The sequence below is a fragment of the Aspergillus karnatakaensis genome, assembly GCF_047715665.1.
Source record: "Aspergillus karnatakaensis strain CBS 102800 unplaced genomic scaffold BJY04scaffold_12, whole genome shotgun sequence".
Classification (NCBI taxonomy): Eukaryota; Fungi; Ascomycota; class Eurotiomycetes; order Eurotiales; family Aspergillaceae; genus Aspergillus; species Aspergillus karnatakaensis.
In genome coordinates this window covers 43,562-61,257 of record NW_027395724.1, presented here as the reverse complement: position 1 = coordinate 61,257, position 17,696 = coordinate 43,562, and the positions used below count along the sequence as shown (strand labels likewise).

The window sequence follows — 17,696 nt, the reverse complement described above, 5'->3', positions numbered from 1 at the left end:
CTGAGGTGGTGCGGTGCGGAGCTCGCTAAGCGCGGGCACGTGATTCGGCTCTGCCCTCGACCCTTTGGACTATACCGCGGGCAGCAAGACGCCCCAATACCATGGAGAACAAAAAGTTGCTACGATTACGAAGACTGAATATGATGGCCGCGGGATATTCGCGATTCTTATCGCTAAATCTATCTCACCATATGTTGTGGAACTAGATACAGCCAAAACCACCACTTCGCCATCAATTCCCTTCAACGGGCCAATCAATCCATCTTCAAGATATTGCGATGGTTTGCGACCAGTTCTACCAACAAGATCAGCTGATCTGCTTGGGGTAGTTGGGCTCAATGTTCTATCTCGATGCCTCTATCAGTCCCATACGCTGGGTACCACACTTGATGAAGTTGTGATACCAGGAGGATTGATCAACGTGTCAATGTTGGATTTAATCATGCCAATCGCAAGCTCCCCAAGGGTCGGGCTTGCACTCCTATAGTACATAGGTTCTTCTCATCAGCAGCCTGCCTAGACGTCTTGCGGAGATGCTGGTGGACTTACCTTGCACTGAATGTCGCGGCATATCTCGCCGGGACACTGGCCGCAGCAGTCCGGACAGACGTGACGACCGCATCCATCAGGAGGAGAGCACTGCGAGAAGGTACCAGCATCTTTGGCGAAGGGGCCCAGATAGTCGATAATCTTGAGCATATGCTTAGCCTTCTCACGGCCTTCTTCGTCAAAGCTCATGTCAACCGCCTGATGCTTGACTTCCTCACGGACGCAGCAAGTCACACCACAGACAGGGCAGGGCCCTTTGCAGGTGACGCAGAAGAGGTTTCGGTGATTCCAGGCCCTGGAGTCGCCCTGGCGATGGGGAACCTTGGGGTCGGTGAGATCGACCGAAGTCATCTTGGATTTGGTCATGCGGCGAACGTATGCAGCCTTTCGTCTAATCAGCAGCTAATCTTTAGGTAAGATTCATGGGCATGTTTTACTCACCAGGTCTTCCATCTTGGCTTTACCAATTTCTGGGATCTTCAACTCGCCAGACTGCTCGCCTGCGGCATCGCTCTTCAGACCGTCGTCCATGTCTTCTGAGTCGTCAAAGTACCCGGCGTCAAAGAAGGTGTAATCTATTGTCAACCTGGTTAGCTATCTTGTGATAAACACGGTTACGCTTGGGAGGACTTGCCGTGCGGAGATCCGATGTATTTCAGGATACTCGACCCAGAGGCTCTTCTAGGGCTTGAAGTGACGCTTGATCCTAGAGCCGGACCGAGTTCTGCCAGACTCGTGTCTTGTGTTCCAGAGCGAGGGCGTGAACTCTGCGTTGACGATTTCGACTCCCAACTCTCTCTACTGTGGCCAGCAGACTTGGTCGAGCTCGAGGTCAGAGATAGAATGCGTTTTCTCAAAAAGCCCTTCTTGGGAGAGTCGGTGTTATTGAGATTCGTGTTCTCAGAAACCTGGGAGCAATCAGGGATTCGAGGCGAAGGAAGGCCAGCACGGTTACTGTCTTCAGCTTGAAAAGATGGTTCAGCTGCCTTGATGGTCTCGTTAGACAGACGTCTGTCGTCAGAGCCTTGAGGTAGGTCGACTTCGCTCTTGCTGTTGTCATTCGCGGTTCTGTTAGCAGAGAGCAAGGAGAAGAAGAGAAGTGGGGTTGTGTTCCTACCCAGATAGTTCTTTCACACCGCGAGGCTTCTTCTTGTTTTATTTTTGTTGGGCATTTTCGTTTTGTCAGCGCCGAGAAGGTCTCTGTCAATAACCTGGTGAATGTGTGTTGCAGAAAGGAGGTCTAAGCAGAGTCCAGAAGCACTTAGAAAGGACCGGCTAAGAGAAGGACAAGGGGTTTCTGAAAGGCTAGGCCTCATGGCTCTGGCTATTATGTAGGTGCTGAAAAGGTCTCAGACCTTTGAGCACATTTCACTGTGCTGACTTGTGATAAAGGTGGGTTGGTGTTCACTCCCCCATTACCATATCCAAGCTAAAGGAAGCTGTGAGAGTTTTTCGACAAAACCGACTCCCTAGAAATGTCCCAGTGTCCTGTACCAGACAGATATAGGTTTTAAAAGCCCGTATCTAATGTAATAAAGTCAACTAAGCATCTATATACGCGTTAGAATGTGACGTCTAATGGTCCTACACAGGTTAATTCGAGTTTGGCCCTAAATGTTTGGCTAGTTCTAACAAAGTAGATTCTATAAGAGATTCATAAATAGTAATTCATAGTTCAGGGCAACGCAAAGCTGCAAATCTGGAAGGCGGAAGGAAATAAGCGCCGTTTCGCCGTACATCAGCGTGTAGGGTTAAAACGAACCAATCTTGGAATGAAGTGCAGATGTATTCAGTAATGCGGTTGCCCGGCCATAGAAGGAGCAAAGCTAAATCTTCAAGAAAATAATCATGATCTCTCCCTATGTCAATGCAGGAAGGCCCAAGTCGCGTAATGTTTTCCTCGTGGTCTCATGACGGTGCCGTGTATGAATGGTTTTGACGGCATCTACCTTCAATTTCAGAAGACCTAGGCCATTGCGTGCGTCCTGGTCCATTCCTTCGCGGTCTGAATGGCTGCCGGCTCGTCCTCCTTCCATCGCTGAGCAACATCGTTCGCAAGAGGATCGTCCGGGTTTGGTGCTCCTAACAGAATTTGGATGGAGAGTAGAATTGTACGGATTTGGAGAGCTGGAGACCAATTACCTAGGCTTTGTTAGCCGGTACGCATTGACTGGGTATTTCACATTGGGGTCATACTCTTCAACACATCTAGACAGATTCTCCCCAGACGATCAATGTTGGGATGGTAGATCTTGGTCAGGAACCGGATCTTCGGGGGTGTCATGGGGTAATCTTCAGGCAGGAAGAGCTCGAGACGGAAGATTCCACCTTCATATGGCGATTGCGCTGGGCCATGGATGGTAACATCGAAATATCGTAGGTTATCTTCGTGAGGTACCGCGGTGATACCTGGGACTCTAGACGACGCAAGACTCAGTACTATACTTCCGGATAATCAGGTAAAGTGTGGTTCGTACGGTTCCGCCAGTAGGCGTTCTGTCTCCTTGATGATTCTCTTTGGCAAGGCCATTTTGTTGTAGATAGTCAGTCCTTTTAGAAAAGAGGGGATCCCAGCGTGGGGTGATTTGAAGTCGAGAATTCTTCTCACGTGCCGGTTTGACCGTCCAGAAACTTCACTCCGTGTGAAGACAAGGCTGGATCCGGTTGCAGGTCAGGTCAAGGGGGCAGAAAGATGCGAAGAAGCCACGCCAGGTAGTTCTAGAAATTCAAGACACTTATCGCAAAGGATCGGAGAACGACGTAACGGAGGGGCCAGCCCTGCACCTCGGGGCTTTTCCGGCACCCGTACGATAGCTACGGTAGATCGTCTGTGCCAGAAATGCATATCTCTTGGCACCGTTATCTTAGCTCCGCCGCGACGCCGAACTGGGGTAAACTGCATCTCTAGCTATCTTAGCACTCACTCATTGCTGGACCTCCATTTCCCTTCACTCGATCCTGAAAAGCTGCTCTGACTGGGATCTTCGGTAAGGTGTCTGTTCTGTTTCTCACCTCATAAGCTCACATTTCTCTTAGGCTGGATCTCCAAACCGCTTTCCACGCGATGCGCCATGCACACGATTAGCCTCCTCGAACCTCCCCCGACTTCAAAATTCGGTAGTGACGATCCCTGCATAATGCGGAGATGAAGGCTATATTGGACGCACACATTACTTATTGTCAATGTTTCTACCGACCTGTTGAAGATAGAATCCCCAGCCTCCCTATCAGCGCATCATAGCGGGGCTGTAGCGGCCAGTTCCACGTCAGAATGTCCGACGCCAACGAACCAAGGCCATTGACTTCGGCCTTTGAGAGCCCGACTTATGGAGAAGACAGCTCGTTTCACGTGGACCAGCCGGTCGGCTCTATGTCCATATCGCCATGTGGCCGAGACGTTGTACTAGCGTCGAAGGAAGGTCTTCACATCATTGACTTGGATTCACCTTACTCCCCGCCTCGGTATCTACCACATCATACGCCATGGGAAGTTGCAGATGTTCAATGGTCTCCATTTGCTGCAAGAGACTACTGGGTGGTCAGTACGTCGAACCAGAAAGCGCTAGTGTGGAACCTGGCAATGCAAAGCTATCAGAATTCAATCGAGCACGTCTTGCACGCCCACACTCGTGCTATCACCGATATCAACTTCTCCGCACACCACCCCGACGTTCTTGCAACGTGTGCCGTCGACAGTTTTATCCACTGTTGGGATCTCAGAGACACTTCCCGCCCAGCTATTTCCTTCTCAGATTGGTTCGCCGGAGCGACGCAGGTTAAGTGGAATCGACAGAATCCCGATATAATTGCCAGTTCCCACGATAAATTCCTTCGCATCTGGGATAAGCGAATGGGAGCTTACCCGATCCGGTCTATTGAAGCTCACAACACCAAAATTTACGGCGTGGATTGGAACAGGGTGAGACCTGGAGCTTTGGCGACGTGCTCTTTGGATAAAACGATCAAGTTCTGGGATTATACCGCCGAAGGCGACGTACCGGAGAAGGTGATTCAAACACCATTTCCTGTATGGCGTGCACGGAACACACCTTTTGGCTGGGGTGTACTCGCCATGCCTCAAAGAGGAAACAGCGATCTTCATCTGTATAGCCGGCGAGCCACAGAAAGTACAGATCCCGAAGGTCATCTTCCGCCGGTGCATAGCTTTCCTGGTCACAAAGGACAAGTGAAGGAGTTTCTTTGGCGAGCACGTGGGGACGTCATCGACGGCATCGATCATAGGGAGTTTCAACTAGTGTCCTGGGGGACCGATAAAGAGCTGCGGCTGCATCGAGTTGACCCAGATGTTCTTCAAAGAGTCGGTTTTGAAAAGGGGAAATCATTCATTTCCAACCTAAACATAACTCGAAAAGGAGCCATCTACAGGAGTTTCCGTGACGAGAATGTCAGTATGGATCATGAAGGAGAGAGTCCGCTGTCTCCAGCCTTCGAAGCTCCTCCGCCTGCGTCGTCCCGAGGTGCGGGCCTCAGTACGATCTCAATTCCATATGCTCCTGCTTGGATTCAAGGGGGCAGCACGGATTCGAGACTAGGAATGCAAGGCAAATCTGGTCTGCGGGCAGATAGCAACCCAATCGCCTGGATGAGGGGCGTAAAGATTTCTGGGTGGGATATTGAAACCCTTGGAGATGAAATTACCCATGTAGGCGAAAAGTTCACTAAAGTGGCTTTTGAAACCGTTGATATCAGAAGGAGAAAAGCCACAATCTCTCTCCATGGTCCCTGGGGTGTCGATGGTGCCTCTCTGTTCATCCGAGTGGACATCAAGTTTCCGCCTGGCTATCCTCGCGACTCAGTACCCTTATTTGTTGTACAGAAGACCAGCGCTGTTACCGAACAGCTTGCCAGCAAAATGCTTGGTGAGCTCCAGACTATCGCTGAGACTTATCTATCTCACAAAAGGGGCTGCCTCGAAGGAGTTGTTCGGTATCTTTTAGGTGAGAGCAGCCTGGAAGAGAGTATCGCGTGGATTCTAGGTGAAACCGCGGAGACAGTCAAATCGCCGACAAATGGACACATGGGAGGTGACGAGTCTAGCGACGAGGATGAAGTTGGCTTATCACAGAGTCAGGACTTAGCAATGAGTTCCGAGTTGATTCGGCCTGTTAACGCAAACGTGATGGTACCGAGAGCCAGGGAATGTGGTGCAGTCTGGGCGAGGGATGGTCGCTTAGTGTGCTTCTTTCCAACCAAGAAGGATAAGTCGGCGTACTCCCTTGAGAATCTAGGTTTCAAAGAGATGACGAGGCTGTCCAGATCCGACGTGGTCTTTGAGAGATTCGGGCGCTTTGAGACGAGCTCTCCAGGGCCACGGACATCAGGTACCATTGCGAGTACCGACGACGGTGCTTCTGAGTACTCTGATGACTCCGAGGCCGAGACGTCGAGCTCTTCCGGCTCGTCTGGCATCCTCTCAGGGCTTCAGCATCGCTTTCCAACGCCACAAACATGGCGGAGTGCTGGTAGTCTTGGGATCTACCGGCCGCGCTCGACGGACAATTCACAGCGATCAACAGTGGGTGGAATGACCACACGATCATCCGACACACCTCAGAATCTGGTTGCAATACATGATTTGAGCAGTCTACTTCCCGCAAAGCGAGAGCTGGCTAGTAGATACCGCATATGCGGCAACGTCGTCGATGTATGTGCTCACAATGCAGCCGTCGCTCTTGAGCTTGGCTACCATGACCTCTCCCGCATCTGGGGCCTTGTTCAGCTCATTTTGCATGAAAACAAGTCATCTCGGTCACGTCCTCTACATGGTATCAGTAAGCCTTCTCAAATTCGCCGAAAAGACAGCGCTATTGATTTGACTCATCAAGAAGACCAATTCTCCCAACACACAAAAGGCATCATCCAGTGGGGAAACCACCCCTTTGGAGGGCAGTGGCTCGTTCCGGCTTTGTTCACATATTTCGAACAGATCGGCGACCTGCAAATGGTTGCCATGCTTTCCTGCGTTTTGTATGAGCCAAACTCGGAACGGACACCACCGGAGGAAAAAGCATCACCCAAACGACTAGAGCCTGATTCTTTCTCCTTGGATCTCTACAGCACTCCGGTAGCAGATGATAGCAAGTCACAAGCGGTGACACCTCTCAATGCTACGCCCAAGGACAGCCATGCTACTCCAGCTACGCAGAGCTCCGGTCGATCATCACTCGAGCTGTGGCGCTCGGGAACTACACCACCCTTTTCCACTGGTACAACACCTCCTTTGGTTCATCGTACAAGCGGGCTGAGTATGGAGAAAAGAGCTGCTACTCAGAATGCTTCGTTGGCTGCATCTCCAGACCAACAATCACAGCCTCGAAGCGGCTCTGGGCTTGGGTCAGTCCTTGCGTCTTCCCTCTCGCGATCTTTCACATTCGCACCATCTTCGGCATCGCCTCCTGCAGGTGAGCTCCACAGAAGAAAGCAAGGACAGAGCGAGAGCCCTCGCATGCCAGCAGGGACAGGTGTTTGGGCTACTAGTGGCTTTGCCGCTAAACCAGCGTCCGCGATTCCTGACTATCTGACTACATCTACCGCTGTCACTTCGCAAACTCATTCTGATACAGAAAGTGAAAGGCCCCGAATCTCAAAGACACCGGGGAAGATAAGAGTTGCGCTGAAAAATAAAGGTGCCTTTGATAGTGAGAAGACCACAAAGAACCTTTTCCTGGATCCCAAGAAGGACCAGCTGTATCGGTCGTATCGGATGGCCTATGCTCATCTGCTGTTAATCTGGGGGTTGCCGGTACAGCGGAGTGAAATGCTGAAAATTGGCGATTTGTCTATGCAGTCTGGCAACCCTCACGCTCACGGTCGCCGCACAAATGTCAGCAACGCTGAAGACTCGTTTTCGCTTTCGAGTTTCGCTCGCAGAGGTTCTATCGGAACTTCAGCGGGCGAGGACAACAAGGGTCTAGGAATCCAAAGGCATTGCATCAGCTGTGGACGAGCTCAGCAGCTATCCATCTTTGCGATCCAGAACGTCGTTGATGCTGCAGTAGCAGTCTCAAAGGGCCACTGTAAGGGTGACGCGACGCCCATCATCTGTCCTAACTGCACGCCCAAACGACCACTACCACTCAAATTGCCCTGCGTCATCTGCCACGAGGTAGTCGAAGGCATGCTCACGCCATGTCTCGGCTGCGGCCATGTCAGCTGCTTCAACTGCTACCGCGACTGGCTCGCAGCCTTGTCACCAGACTCAGTCCAGTACAGCGACACCGACCAAGAACTAGACTCACAATTCTGCCCTAGTGGCTGCGGCTGCAAATGTGCGGAGCACACCATGACCAATATGTCTGCCCCATGGAGCCAACCGCCATCGCCTGTTCTTGAGAGCGATAATCCCGTGTACAGACCGCAGACGAAGCGCTCTGAGGGGTCAAGATCGGCTGAATTTCCCGCCAACCCCGGCCAGGCTGAGGATGAGCTTGAGCACTGGGCTGCTTCTCCCTTTGCATCCCTGGCTAGAGGTCTCGGTGGGGGATTGAGTAGGGGTTTACGCGGGAAGGATGATAAAAAGAAGACGAAGACATCAGTCTCAGCATTTGTGCCGAAGAAGTCATCAATGAATCAAGTTCTGAGCGAGTCTTGAATTCTAAGATCTGATTCGGTTTGATTATTGTTACTATATTAGACAAGCATATACCCTCTGCGTTGAATGATATATTTTTGTGTTCTACACACAGTATTTGCTTTTTTTATTTGATACATCCCAGCCGCCGAAGTACAACGATCAATCTCGATCGATCTTGACAGTGACTACTCCCTCTAAAATGATAGGTACACTGCAATCCTCCATCAACTAAGAATCGCAATAATGGGTCTACTGCAATATGCCGTATCAGCTCCAAAAGTACGGTGGGATTCTCCACTTTCCTAATATAGCCCGCGGGAACGAGTCCAATCCCGCTGAACAGCCCGGCCGAAGGTGAACCAAAAGTCGATATCAAAAAGATACATCACTCAATAGTGACCCTGTAGTGCTACATCCATTTTCTCAGCTGCTGTCTTGAAATACTACTGACTTCAGCTTCTCGTCTCATCTGAGGAAGAAAGAGATTTATAGCTATCTGAACAGATATACACTGAGACAGAGAAACACGCAGATTGCTGGTTGATAGTCACAATGGTGCGTACAGCAAGAACCTCACCTCCTCTACCATAAACCTAGCCCACCCTTTAACACCCACTAACAAAATCAGCCCCCCACACCAACCGAAGCCCTCTACCTCAACGACAGCTTCCTCTACAACAACACAACCGAGGTCATCTCCTCCACGCGCATCTCCTCCCTCCCCGAGGACGAACAGCGTCTCGTCAAAAATGTCCCGCTGGAAAACACCTTCGCCCTGATCACAAAGTCCACAGTCTTCTACCCTCAAGGCGGAGGCCAGCCCAGTGACACAGGCGTGATCCTCCCATCCAATATCATCCCACCAACCTCCCCCTCCATCTCCAACGAAAGCACCGAAGGCCAAGGCCCGAAGCAAAGCGAGCGGCGAGAAGACGAGTTCGACACCCCCTTCGAAGTCCTCCTCGTCCGCAAGAATTCCTCCGGCACAATCCTGCACTTCGGCCGCTTCTCCACCTCCCCGGCTCTCCAACACTCAACGCAACACCCGGAACTAGAACTTGGTCTCCCCGCTGGGAAGAGCGTCTCGCTGCGCGTTAACGAGGCAAAGAGGACTTATCACTCCCGTCTGCATACAGCCGGCCATATCCTCGGTCTTGCGATGCGGATGCTAGAACCTGTGCTCGGCGTGCATAAGAAGACGAAAGCGAACCACTTTCCTAACGAGGCGTCGCTGGAGTTTGAGGGGCTGCTGTATAATGAGCATAAGGATGTGATTCAGGGGAAGCTTGATGAGATTGTTGCGATGGATTTGCCGGTGAAGATCTCTTGGCGGGGGGAGGAGGAGGTGGAGAGGCGCAAGGGTGAGCTGAATATGGTTGAGGGGAGAGAGGTTGAGGATGTGGGTGATGGGAGTGGGAGGTTGAGGATTGCGGAGATTGGTGATTTGGATGCGAATCCTTGTGGCGGGACGCATGTTGAGAGGACGGGGGATGTGGGCAGGGTGAAGGTTAGGAAGATTAGTAGGGTTAAGGGGGTGACTAGGGTTTCGTATGAGGTTGAGGAGGTTCTTTAGCTTGTATTGCATTGATATTTGTGGTGTAGTGGCGTGGATGTTGTATATAGTTGCTAGAGTATATGGTATAGCCGCTATATACGTACAAAAAGTACCTTGCTAAAAAGATTAACCTGACTATTTACCTTCGCTATCTCATTTCACTTAACTTCGAGTCACCAGTTTCACCCCTCATTCCCTCAAGAAACCCAAATCAGGAAACCCGAATCAATGCATAACAACAGCAACATGATCATCCATGTAAGCCCCAATATTTCCCAAAAAACAAGCCGCCAGAATTGAAATCGCCCCAAAGGCAATACTCACATAGTAAACCCACTTGTAGCTCGCCGCATACGCCAATTGCCCGGCCTTGACCACGGCATCATACGCAGCCTGATTCCCCTCGATCCCGGGGATATGGTGCAGCCCCTCTAGGAGAGATGCGGCGGTAAGCTCAACGGCCTCAGTGATCAGGTTGACGTCCGTGATGTTTAGCTGCGTGACCATGACACCGCCGATGTAGTGCTCGGCGTTCGGGACGAATTTGCTAACAAAGACGTTGTAATAGATTGTGTAGCCGATGCTGCCTCCGACAACGCGGATGGAGAGCGTTAAAGCGGAGATTGTGGCGATAAGGTCCTAGATTTAGTGAGATTTCGATTTAACACGGATATGAGCTCGTGGCAGTACTTACATCTGGGCAAATAATTGTGGTGATGATAGAAGCAGGAACGACGATTCCACCAATTCCCAGCGCGGCGATGATGAGGATCGCCCAGAGGGTGGGCATGTTGTCGACTTCGGCAACGGCCATGGCACCGCATCCTGTAGATCATTAGCTTAATTGGTGAGATTATCTGCACGGGGCCTGCGGACCTGCTGTCATGAGGACGCTCGAAGCCACCAAGAGCTCTTTATTGTGGCCACGGAAGACACTAAGCAGCCAAAGGACAACACATGCTCCAACCATGATCCCAAAACCGATGGGAAGACTGCGGATGCCGACGCCGATAGGATCGTGGCCGTACACATTGAATGCCTGCGTTGGCCAGAACATAATCACCGAGAAGAAGTTCGCGCCAGAGATGAAAGTGATCACAAGTGTCAAGCCCAAGATGCGAGGCTCTTGCTTCAGGCGGCTGGGGAAGATCGGATAGTCTGCGCCGTAGATCTCCCAGAAGGCAAAAGCAACTAGTAGTGCAAATCCAAGGATAAGAGGAGCGAGGACGTGGGCGGAATCCCAGTCATACTGAAAAACTCGTTAGCTCTCATATTGTTAAAGCTAGGGCTTGATGGGGAGTTTACTTGGTATCCACCCCACTGCATACCAGCCAAGAAGAGAATCAGACCGACGATGCTGAGAAAGCCGCCGACAAAGTCAATTCTCTTGATGACTTCCGCTCTACTGAGTCCCTCTGAGTTGACTCGAGGTGGCGGGAAATAGAACACCGCGGTGATAATGAGGCCAAGGCCAGCCCAACCCGCACAGAATGCACCTACATGACGCCAGTTACCAGCGTCTGCAATCAGCTGGGCCCACAGTACTGAGGGTGCAAACGGCGCTATGGTAAAGATCAAGACAGCAACGTATTTGCCTCGCTTCCGGGTTGGCGCCATCTCAGCCGTCGCGGCGAGGGCCGTGAGTTCGCAGATACCTGCACCTGCACCTGCCACGGCCATTCCAGCTGATCACGGTCAGTGTCTGGTTATAACTGCAGACGCATGGGCTGGCCCTGAGACCGTACCGATGAAGACATTCATTGTATCCGCCGTAGAGCAGACGATCATCCCAACAGTGACCAAGGTAGCGCCAATGAGGGAGACATAACGACGTCCGATGAGATCAGAGAGGGAACCGACGAAAGGACAGACACCGGCTAGAGCAAGCAGGTTTGCTAAAACCTACCGCTCAGCAGCATTAGCTTCATTCCCCTGACAAAGACTCGGACTAGACACATACAAACCAGACCCATCTGTCCACCCCACCGATGTCGCCATAGATGATAGGAGGAATGCCGCCGAAAAGATAGACTGGTATCTGACTACCGGTCCAGAGGAAAGCCATGGCGACGAAGCTCATGAAACGACGAAAAGTCATCTTCGAGTCTGGTCAACAAGTGCCGCAATCATCCTGATTCGAATGCTCTGTACCTGATTGTCATTTTCGGAACCACCAGTCTCGTCGGCATAGGTTCCGACGACCTCCTGGTGGCTTGTGTTGTGTTCGAGATGGGTGACGGACTGAGAGCGCTTCTCAGATTCCGCAACAGTCGCAGCCATATTCACGTAACTGATATTTGATAGATTTAGAACACTGTGGGGAAATACTGTGGAGTTTGAAGTAGCAAGAATTCCTAAGCTTCAGACAAGGCTGGGCGTAATATACTGTGGGTAACACGGCCTCGGAAAATAGAAATACTTTCGAGCCCCCTCTTCTCCACCTTCAAGACCATAAAGAAGACACTGAAATAGCCAGTCGGCTATGACTGACACCCGCTTGATGGCCGAGGCATTTCTCGAGATGCGAAGCTGCGTCATTACCGACAGGAAAAGACTGGGTCGTGGTTGGATGAAGGAGCGATAGTCCCGGCTGGGGAATGCGGGGATCTAGGGACTTAGCATGGGTCAAACGTGGAGATGAAGAACCGGGGCTATTGTATCCAATAACAGCAGTTGAAGCAGCTTTAGAGCTAGTGACTAGTCAAAGTCAAAAACCTGTCATGGAGAGGGGGCAGATCACCTGTAGCTCGCGTGGTTGCTAGAGTTTACGGTACCGGCCGGCTGTAGAAGAAGGAAATTTTAGACGACACAATCAGTGACCAAGCTTCTATTCTAAAGGGTATAGGTATAAAGAACTCGACAACTGAGAACCGCGAACGTGACCAACGGAGCATTCATAGCAAGGTCCGCGTGTTGCCGGTGAAAGAAAATGCCCCGGAGCATATCTCAGGCCATTGCCTCCGCTTCCGTGCCGGCCGCCTGGTGCTCGAGATCTTGAAATTTAGCGTTCAGAAGCACCGTCCAGCCATCAGCCAAGGCATGGCTCCCAGAGAATTGGTTAGAAAACGCTGATCAGTACGTCTCTCCTAGCTTGCGCAATTTGTACCCTCGAGGTACCACAAAGAGGCCAGTGGCTTCGGTCACCACGTCCCCTTTATAATTGCGCACCTCGCCCTTCACGTAGGCTTTGCGGTCGGTACTTCGTTCCTGATCCAAAGTTGCGTGAATAGCGTAAAATCCACATATAAAGGCTGGTTTTCGGTATGTGACATCAAGATTCGCAGTGACCGCTGTACGCTCAGGCAAGTTTTGAATCGCAACTCGGGCTAGATGTTCATCAAGGACAGTGGCAAGAGCGCCGCCGTGTATGACGAACGGCCATCCTTCCGTACCGTTGCCAAAGAACACGATATTGATGGCTTTCTTCTCCTGGTTGTTCCAGAAAACTTTCTATGACAGCCAATCAGTTAGCGACTGGGAATCGAATCTCCGAGGCTCAACGTCTGTGCTACCGGCAAACCTCGAGTCGGTACTTGTAACAAGCACCGATTGCTGAATTAAAGACGACGAAACACCACAAGAGGACACACACCTGCAGGGCAACTCCGGAGCTCCGACCCAGTGGTCCAGATGTAAGCCTTTGCTCTTTGTCTTCCTCCGAGTAATTGCCATAGACGTATACTTCGCTCCAGTCCGGATTCCCTCGTAGCTGCTTAACAAGCGGATTATGGTCGAACCATTGATGTATTTTTTGCACCGTCAGATCCTCCTCTGTTGAGCCTAGCACAGGAGGCGCAGTTAAATAGATCAATTCGCTGATACGCCCAACTTTTAGACCAACGTAGTAAGCGGAACCGAAATAGAGCAGCCGCCGAAGCCATAAGTTAATCCTGGGAGTTTGGCTAAAGGGATTCCAAGGGCTACGACCGCGTATCGATTGCGAGAATGGGCGGACATGAGCTGCAGCATGGCGTAACCGGAATGGTATCTGGCGTAGGGCAAACATGTTGGTTACATTGCAAGCCTTAAGGGGCTCTGCTTTGCGGAGAAGTTCGAGGGTGATCATCGCGGATTCCGGCCGAGGTTATTTTCACGTGACATCAGCCCCATTTGAGATACCTACATGCCCAAGGCCCACGGGTTGTGACAAGGTCGATGGATGAGTGGATACGTGGACACAAGCACATGTTTGAAGTTCGTTTTACATCTCTAGGCACAGCATACGAGCTACATCGCACGGAGAATTCTGTTTGTTTTCATGTCTACAGCTAAACTTCGTATGGGATTTCCGGACGAATCTATAAACATGGGTACCTTCTCCTAGTAGGGTGGATTTACTCCGTAGTTGGCAGGTCGACGGCACGGTAAAGAAGAATGAGGGCCGAGTGAGACTCGCCTATAGAATTGTTAGCCAAAGTTCAACATGTGTAAATCCGCTCGGGGGACCGAGCCGAAAATTCTTACCACCACCAGCCAGAGTTTCAATCTTTGATCCTTCAACCTCAGTCACCTTGTCATCGTTGAACCACCACCATTTATCTTCACGTTCCTCCTTGCTGTTGCTGCTCTGCTTCTTGACGTATGAAGTATAATGGCCGCTGTCGGCACTGGCGCCTTGATGCGTGATAACACCCCTCAACTCGTATAGTCCGGTCTTGTTAGTCCCGCTGTCAGCAGCAAGTTTTGGGTCAAGAAGGTTGGCCAGTTCCTTCTTCGCCGCAAGGATAGAAGCGTTCTTCTCCGCTTCGTATTCCGCGTCAGTCTTGAAAACGTCTGTCATTGCAGTGTCCTCCTCCTTTCCGGCATTTTTTGCTTCCTCCACACGCTCTTCAGTAGCCTTCTTCTTTTGCATGGGTTCCAAGCTGGAGATGTCTTCGCCCTTGCCTTCTTCTTCTCTTTGACGAGCGAGCTTTTGCCGTTTACGAGCACGCTCAACATCAAGCTCTTCTTTCCGGATGTCGCGTACTTTATCCCTGATTGGGACGAGCTGCTTTCTGAGTTCATCTGTGCAGAAATCGACCGCATCAAGCTCGGCGGGAAATGTAACTTTGCGCATGATCTTGGCCTTTTTCTGGGTATCGCGCTTCCAGAAGAACCGAACGAAGTGGACTGTGAGGTACTTGGGCAGGCGCGCGATGCGGGAGCGTTTTGTATAGACGGCATCGCGGTCAAGCGTAGGAGAATGCTTTTCAATCTTCTCCTCGAGACCTGCTAGTATACCGTCATGAAGATGGTTTGTTTCTTTGCCGATGTGACAGTCCAGCTTGTAGAACAAGTCGGAACTCTCACTCGGTTGCTCACCCGCCTCCTTTGCAGCAACCTCATCACATTCAGTAACGGACTCAAACCTCCCACCGAGGTATTTTTCCACGAACGAGACTTCAGTAGCGGCCTCTCCCTCTCCATCTTTGATGACCAGCTTTTGCCGCAGCTGCGAAACAATTTGTGACCAGGCCTCCTCTGCATCCTGTTGAGCATAACCGTGTCCGTTTCGGTCCTTTTGGGCGAACTGAGGGTAGACATTCCGCAAGGCATTGAGGAACATGAGCGGAGGGAAACCTTCCTGGGTCTCTCCCATCTGCTTAAACAGGTCTTTCAGAGAAGAAGTGAGGTCCATGGATGCGCCAAGGCCACCAAGCCCCAGACTGCTCAGATTCGAAAGGCTGGAGCCAACTCCATCCCGAGCGGGACGGTAGTTCTGGAGTTCTTGATGCAGCTCTGGAACACTCCTTAGCGTTTGTAGGGTTGAATTGAGATAGCACGTATTTCCGAGATTTTGTAAGCCAGCTGGAATGGCTCCGGCGGCCCTCGCAGCCTCCGCCTCGGTCATATCTTCGAGAAACTTCACTGCTTCCTTTGGACGTTCCAAACCCGCAGCACCCTGGTCTCCGGAGGGGGTACCCATCATCATGAACGTCTGGCCCGGCTTCGCCTTGAGCGACGAAAGTAGTGTGTCATCCTTGAGTTGACCGCCCTTGACGAGAATTTTCTGTCGTTCCGGTTCGACGCCAGTAAGAGAATATAGCTGGAATTTGAACGTCTCTCCGTTGGAGGTTGGGTCAAGCTCAACATCGTACCGCTTTCCCTGATGTTTGACGATAACTGCGGTGTAGAACCGATTAGCTTTGCCTTTCTAGTTGGCAGGAGATGGACGTGTCATCAAGCTCATACCTGGTATGGACGCCATGTTTACCGTCTGGAGAGTTTATTGAAGTTGAATGAAGGGACTTTCGAGACTTCTTATGAGGGGAACGGTGGCGTAGGACATTGGTTTGCTTGATCAGCTTCCCTGATGGGCGTGGGGCTAGCGATGCAAACAAAACAAACGTCTCCAGGCTACATTGCGGGACGTTGCCCATCCCCCGGAGCTGACCACTCAACCCTCTGGCTACGCCGCTCACCCCTCGATCTAAGCACGAATCGATCTCATTGATGTCCTAAAGGCTGGATTTACGGGAAATTAGTCTTAATTCAGGTCAGAGTGGTGGTGAAGTTGGTGTTTCTTTGCTCGTCAGCGAACCGACCTCCCCCCGATAGTCGCATTCTACGTCACCCCTCACTATGGTAGGCATCGAATGACCGAAGCGCTCTATTGTACCAACTAACAAACATAGTCTCAATCCCTGCGCCCATACCTTCAATGCGTTAGGTCATCGCTGACCGCTGCGCTTGCCATCTCCAATTTCGCCTCCCAAACCTCCGAGCGACACAATGTGCCCGAAATCGAGGCCGCGAGCTCCCCCGAACTTCTCCTCAATCCGCTCACGATCTCCCGGAATGAAAACGAGAAGGTCTTGATTGAACCTAGTGTGAACAGTGTCCGCGTCAGCATTCGTATCAAACAGGCGGACGAGATTGAACATAGTGAGCTTCTACAGCCTTAAGGTTATCAAGTCATCCGACTGACGGTTTAAAGTCCTTGTGCACAAGTTCGCCCGTTTCCTTACCCAGCGCGCTGAGTCGTTCTTCATATTGCGGAGAAAACCCGTAAAGGTATGTAATACATGATCGGAGTAGTCCCAGATAGCTGACGGATGGACAGGGCTACGACATCTCTTTCCTCATCACGAACTTCCACACAGAAGCTATGTTGAAGCACAAACTTGTCGATTTCATTCTGCAGTTCATGGAGGAAGTGGACAAAGAGATTTCTGAAATGAAGCTTTTCGTATGTATCTCCTGGCGGCCCCAGCATCCATCCACGGCTCGTACTAATGCATCGCAGTTAAATGCTCGCGCTCGTTTCGTTGCTGAATCTTTCCTGACACCGGTAAGCGAACAAGGTCAGGCTTCAGAATTCCGTACTAACCACGATATCACAGTTTGACTAGAATACATCGAATTTCAACCTTGACGTATCGAAACCCGGTGTTCGTCTTTCTTAATCCTCTATCCGAATCTTCATGCAGGTCATTTCCCAGCTATGGAGCCAGCCTGTATACCATAGCGTCTCCACCTTTAAACCCTCTACCAGGAGGGTTTTCAAATACATATAGTTTAAGCAAGAGCGACTTTATTGTCAACCCTGGCATCCTTGTTCACCCGATATATACTCGATTTCCTTTTGACTATAACTTTGAATGTGTAGCGATAGGATTACTTTTGAGTCTCTCTTACTCTAAGGAACTCTATTGAGTATTATCTGTCCGCAATCCGAGTTTATGAAGTACATTAGCTGTCTGTAGCTGATATTTGCAAAGCAAAGAAGCGAAGCATTACCCCTTCAAGATACAGCCCAAAGCCGTGATCTATATCTGCTACCAATCTATATTGGAGTTGCTTGTATCAGTCAAAGGCTACCTTTACCAATAAGCTTCCCCAACCGAGCTACACTGGATGCTCTGTCCTAGGACCTGCAGTGTCACATCTTCGTTGTTTAGTAAACTTCAAGATGGCCATTTACAGGTAGGGCTTGGAATTGTTAACAGCAGGGTTCTACCTTTCTGTTCCAAGCCTCCTATTGAGTCGTGTCAGTGTTTCGGGGTACTTTTTGAGGGA

General features: G+C 50.8%; 6 protein-coding genes across 6 annotated transcripts; 2 read left to right on the top strand and 4 right to left on the bottom strand.

Moving 5' to 3' along the window:
• Nucleotides 1-2,028: 2,028 nt before the first annotated feature.
• On the bottom strand, nucleotides 2,029-3,295 carry BJY04DRAFT_183383 (E2 ubiquitin-conjugating protein UBC13). The gene is made up of 3 exons (XM_073710458.1): nucleotides 3,027-3,295; nucleotides 2,746-2,966; nucleotides 2,029-2,691 (listed from the first exon to the last, which is right to left on the bottom strand). Exons 1-3 carry the CDS (start codon nucleotides 3,077-3,079, stop codon nucleotides 2,516-2,518), a joined length of 450 nt encoding a protein of 149 aa, XP_073573676.1. The 5' UTR covers nucleotides 3,080-3,295; the 3' UTR covers nucleotides 2,029-2,515.
• Nucleotides 3,296-3,820: 525 nt separating this feature from the next.
• On the top strand, nucleotides 3,821-9,716 carry BJY04DRAFT_215755 (Mtc5p; the record flags this gene model as incomplete). The annotated part of the gene is made up of 2 exons (XM_073715551.1): nucleotides 3,821-8,143; nucleotides 8,772-9,716. 2 exons carry the CDS (start codon nucleotides 3,821-3,823, stop codon nucleotides 9,714-9,716), a joined length of 5,268 nt encoding a protein of 1,755 aa, XP_073573675.1.
• A 207-nt stretch (nucleotides 9,717-9,923) lies between these two features.
• On the bottom strand, nucleotides 9,924-11,978 carry BJY04DRAFT_206110 (putative MFS drug efflux pump; the record flags this gene model as incomplete). The annotated part of the gene is made up of 7 exons (XM_073713674.1): nucleotides 9,924-10,337; nucleotides 10,393-10,523; nucleotides 10,575-10,947; nucleotides 11,004-11,383; nucleotides 11,444-11,600; nucleotides 11,659-11,796; nucleotides 11,850-11,978. The coding sequence occupies 7 exons, from the start codon at nucleotides 11,976-11,978 to the stop codon at nucleotides 9,924-9,926; spliced, it is 1,722 nt and encodes a 573-aa protein (XP_073573674.1).
• Nucleotides 11,979-12,507: 529 nt separating this feature from the next.
• On the bottom strand, nucleotides 12,508-13,728 carry BJY04DRAFT_183375 (PaaI family thioesterase). The gene is made up of 2 exons (XM_073710457.1): nucleotides 13,291-13,728; nucleotides 12,508-13,148 (listed from the first exon to the last, which is right to left on the bottom strand). Exons 1-2 carry the CDS (start codon nucleotides 13,702-13,704, stop codon nucleotides 12,771-12,773), a joined length of 792 nt encoding a protein of 263 aa, XP_073573673.1. The 5' UTR covers nucleotides 13,705-13,728; the 3' UTR covers nucleotides 12,508-12,770.
• A 237-nt stretch (nucleotides 13,729-13,965) lies between these two features.
• BJY04DRAFT_18154 (ubiquitin-specific protease UBP6) lies at nucleotides 13,966-15,956 on the bottom strand. Its single transcript, XM_073710203.1, has 3 exons — nucleotides 15,870-15,956; nucleotides 14,163-15,800; nucleotides 13,966-14,094 (listed from the first exon to the last, which is right to left on the bottom strand). The coding sequence occupies exons 1-3, from the start codon at nucleotides 15,883-15,885 to the stop codon at nucleotides 14,033-14,035; spliced, it is 1,716 nt and encodes a 571-aa protein (XP_073573672.1). The 5' UTR covers nucleotides 15,886-15,956; the 3' UTR covers nucleotides 13,966-14,032.
• Nucleotides 15,957-16,082: 126 nt separating this feature from the next.
• Nucleotides 16,083-17,561, top strand: BJY04DRAFT_183372 (actin-related protein 2/3 complex subunit 4 family protein). Its single transcript, XM_073710456.1, has 5 exons — nucleotides 16,083-16,262; nucleotides 16,313-16,562; nucleotides 16,615-16,691; nucleotides 16,741-16,866; nucleotides 16,924-17,561. The coding sequence occupies exons 1-5, from the start codon at nucleotides 16,260-16,262 to the stop codon at nucleotides 17,023-17,025; spliced, it is 558 nt and encodes a 185-aa protein (XP_073573671.1). The 5' UTR covers nucleotides 16,083-16,259; the 3' UTR covers nucleotides 17,026-17,561.
• Nucleotides 17,562-17,696: the final 135 nt, after the last annotated feature.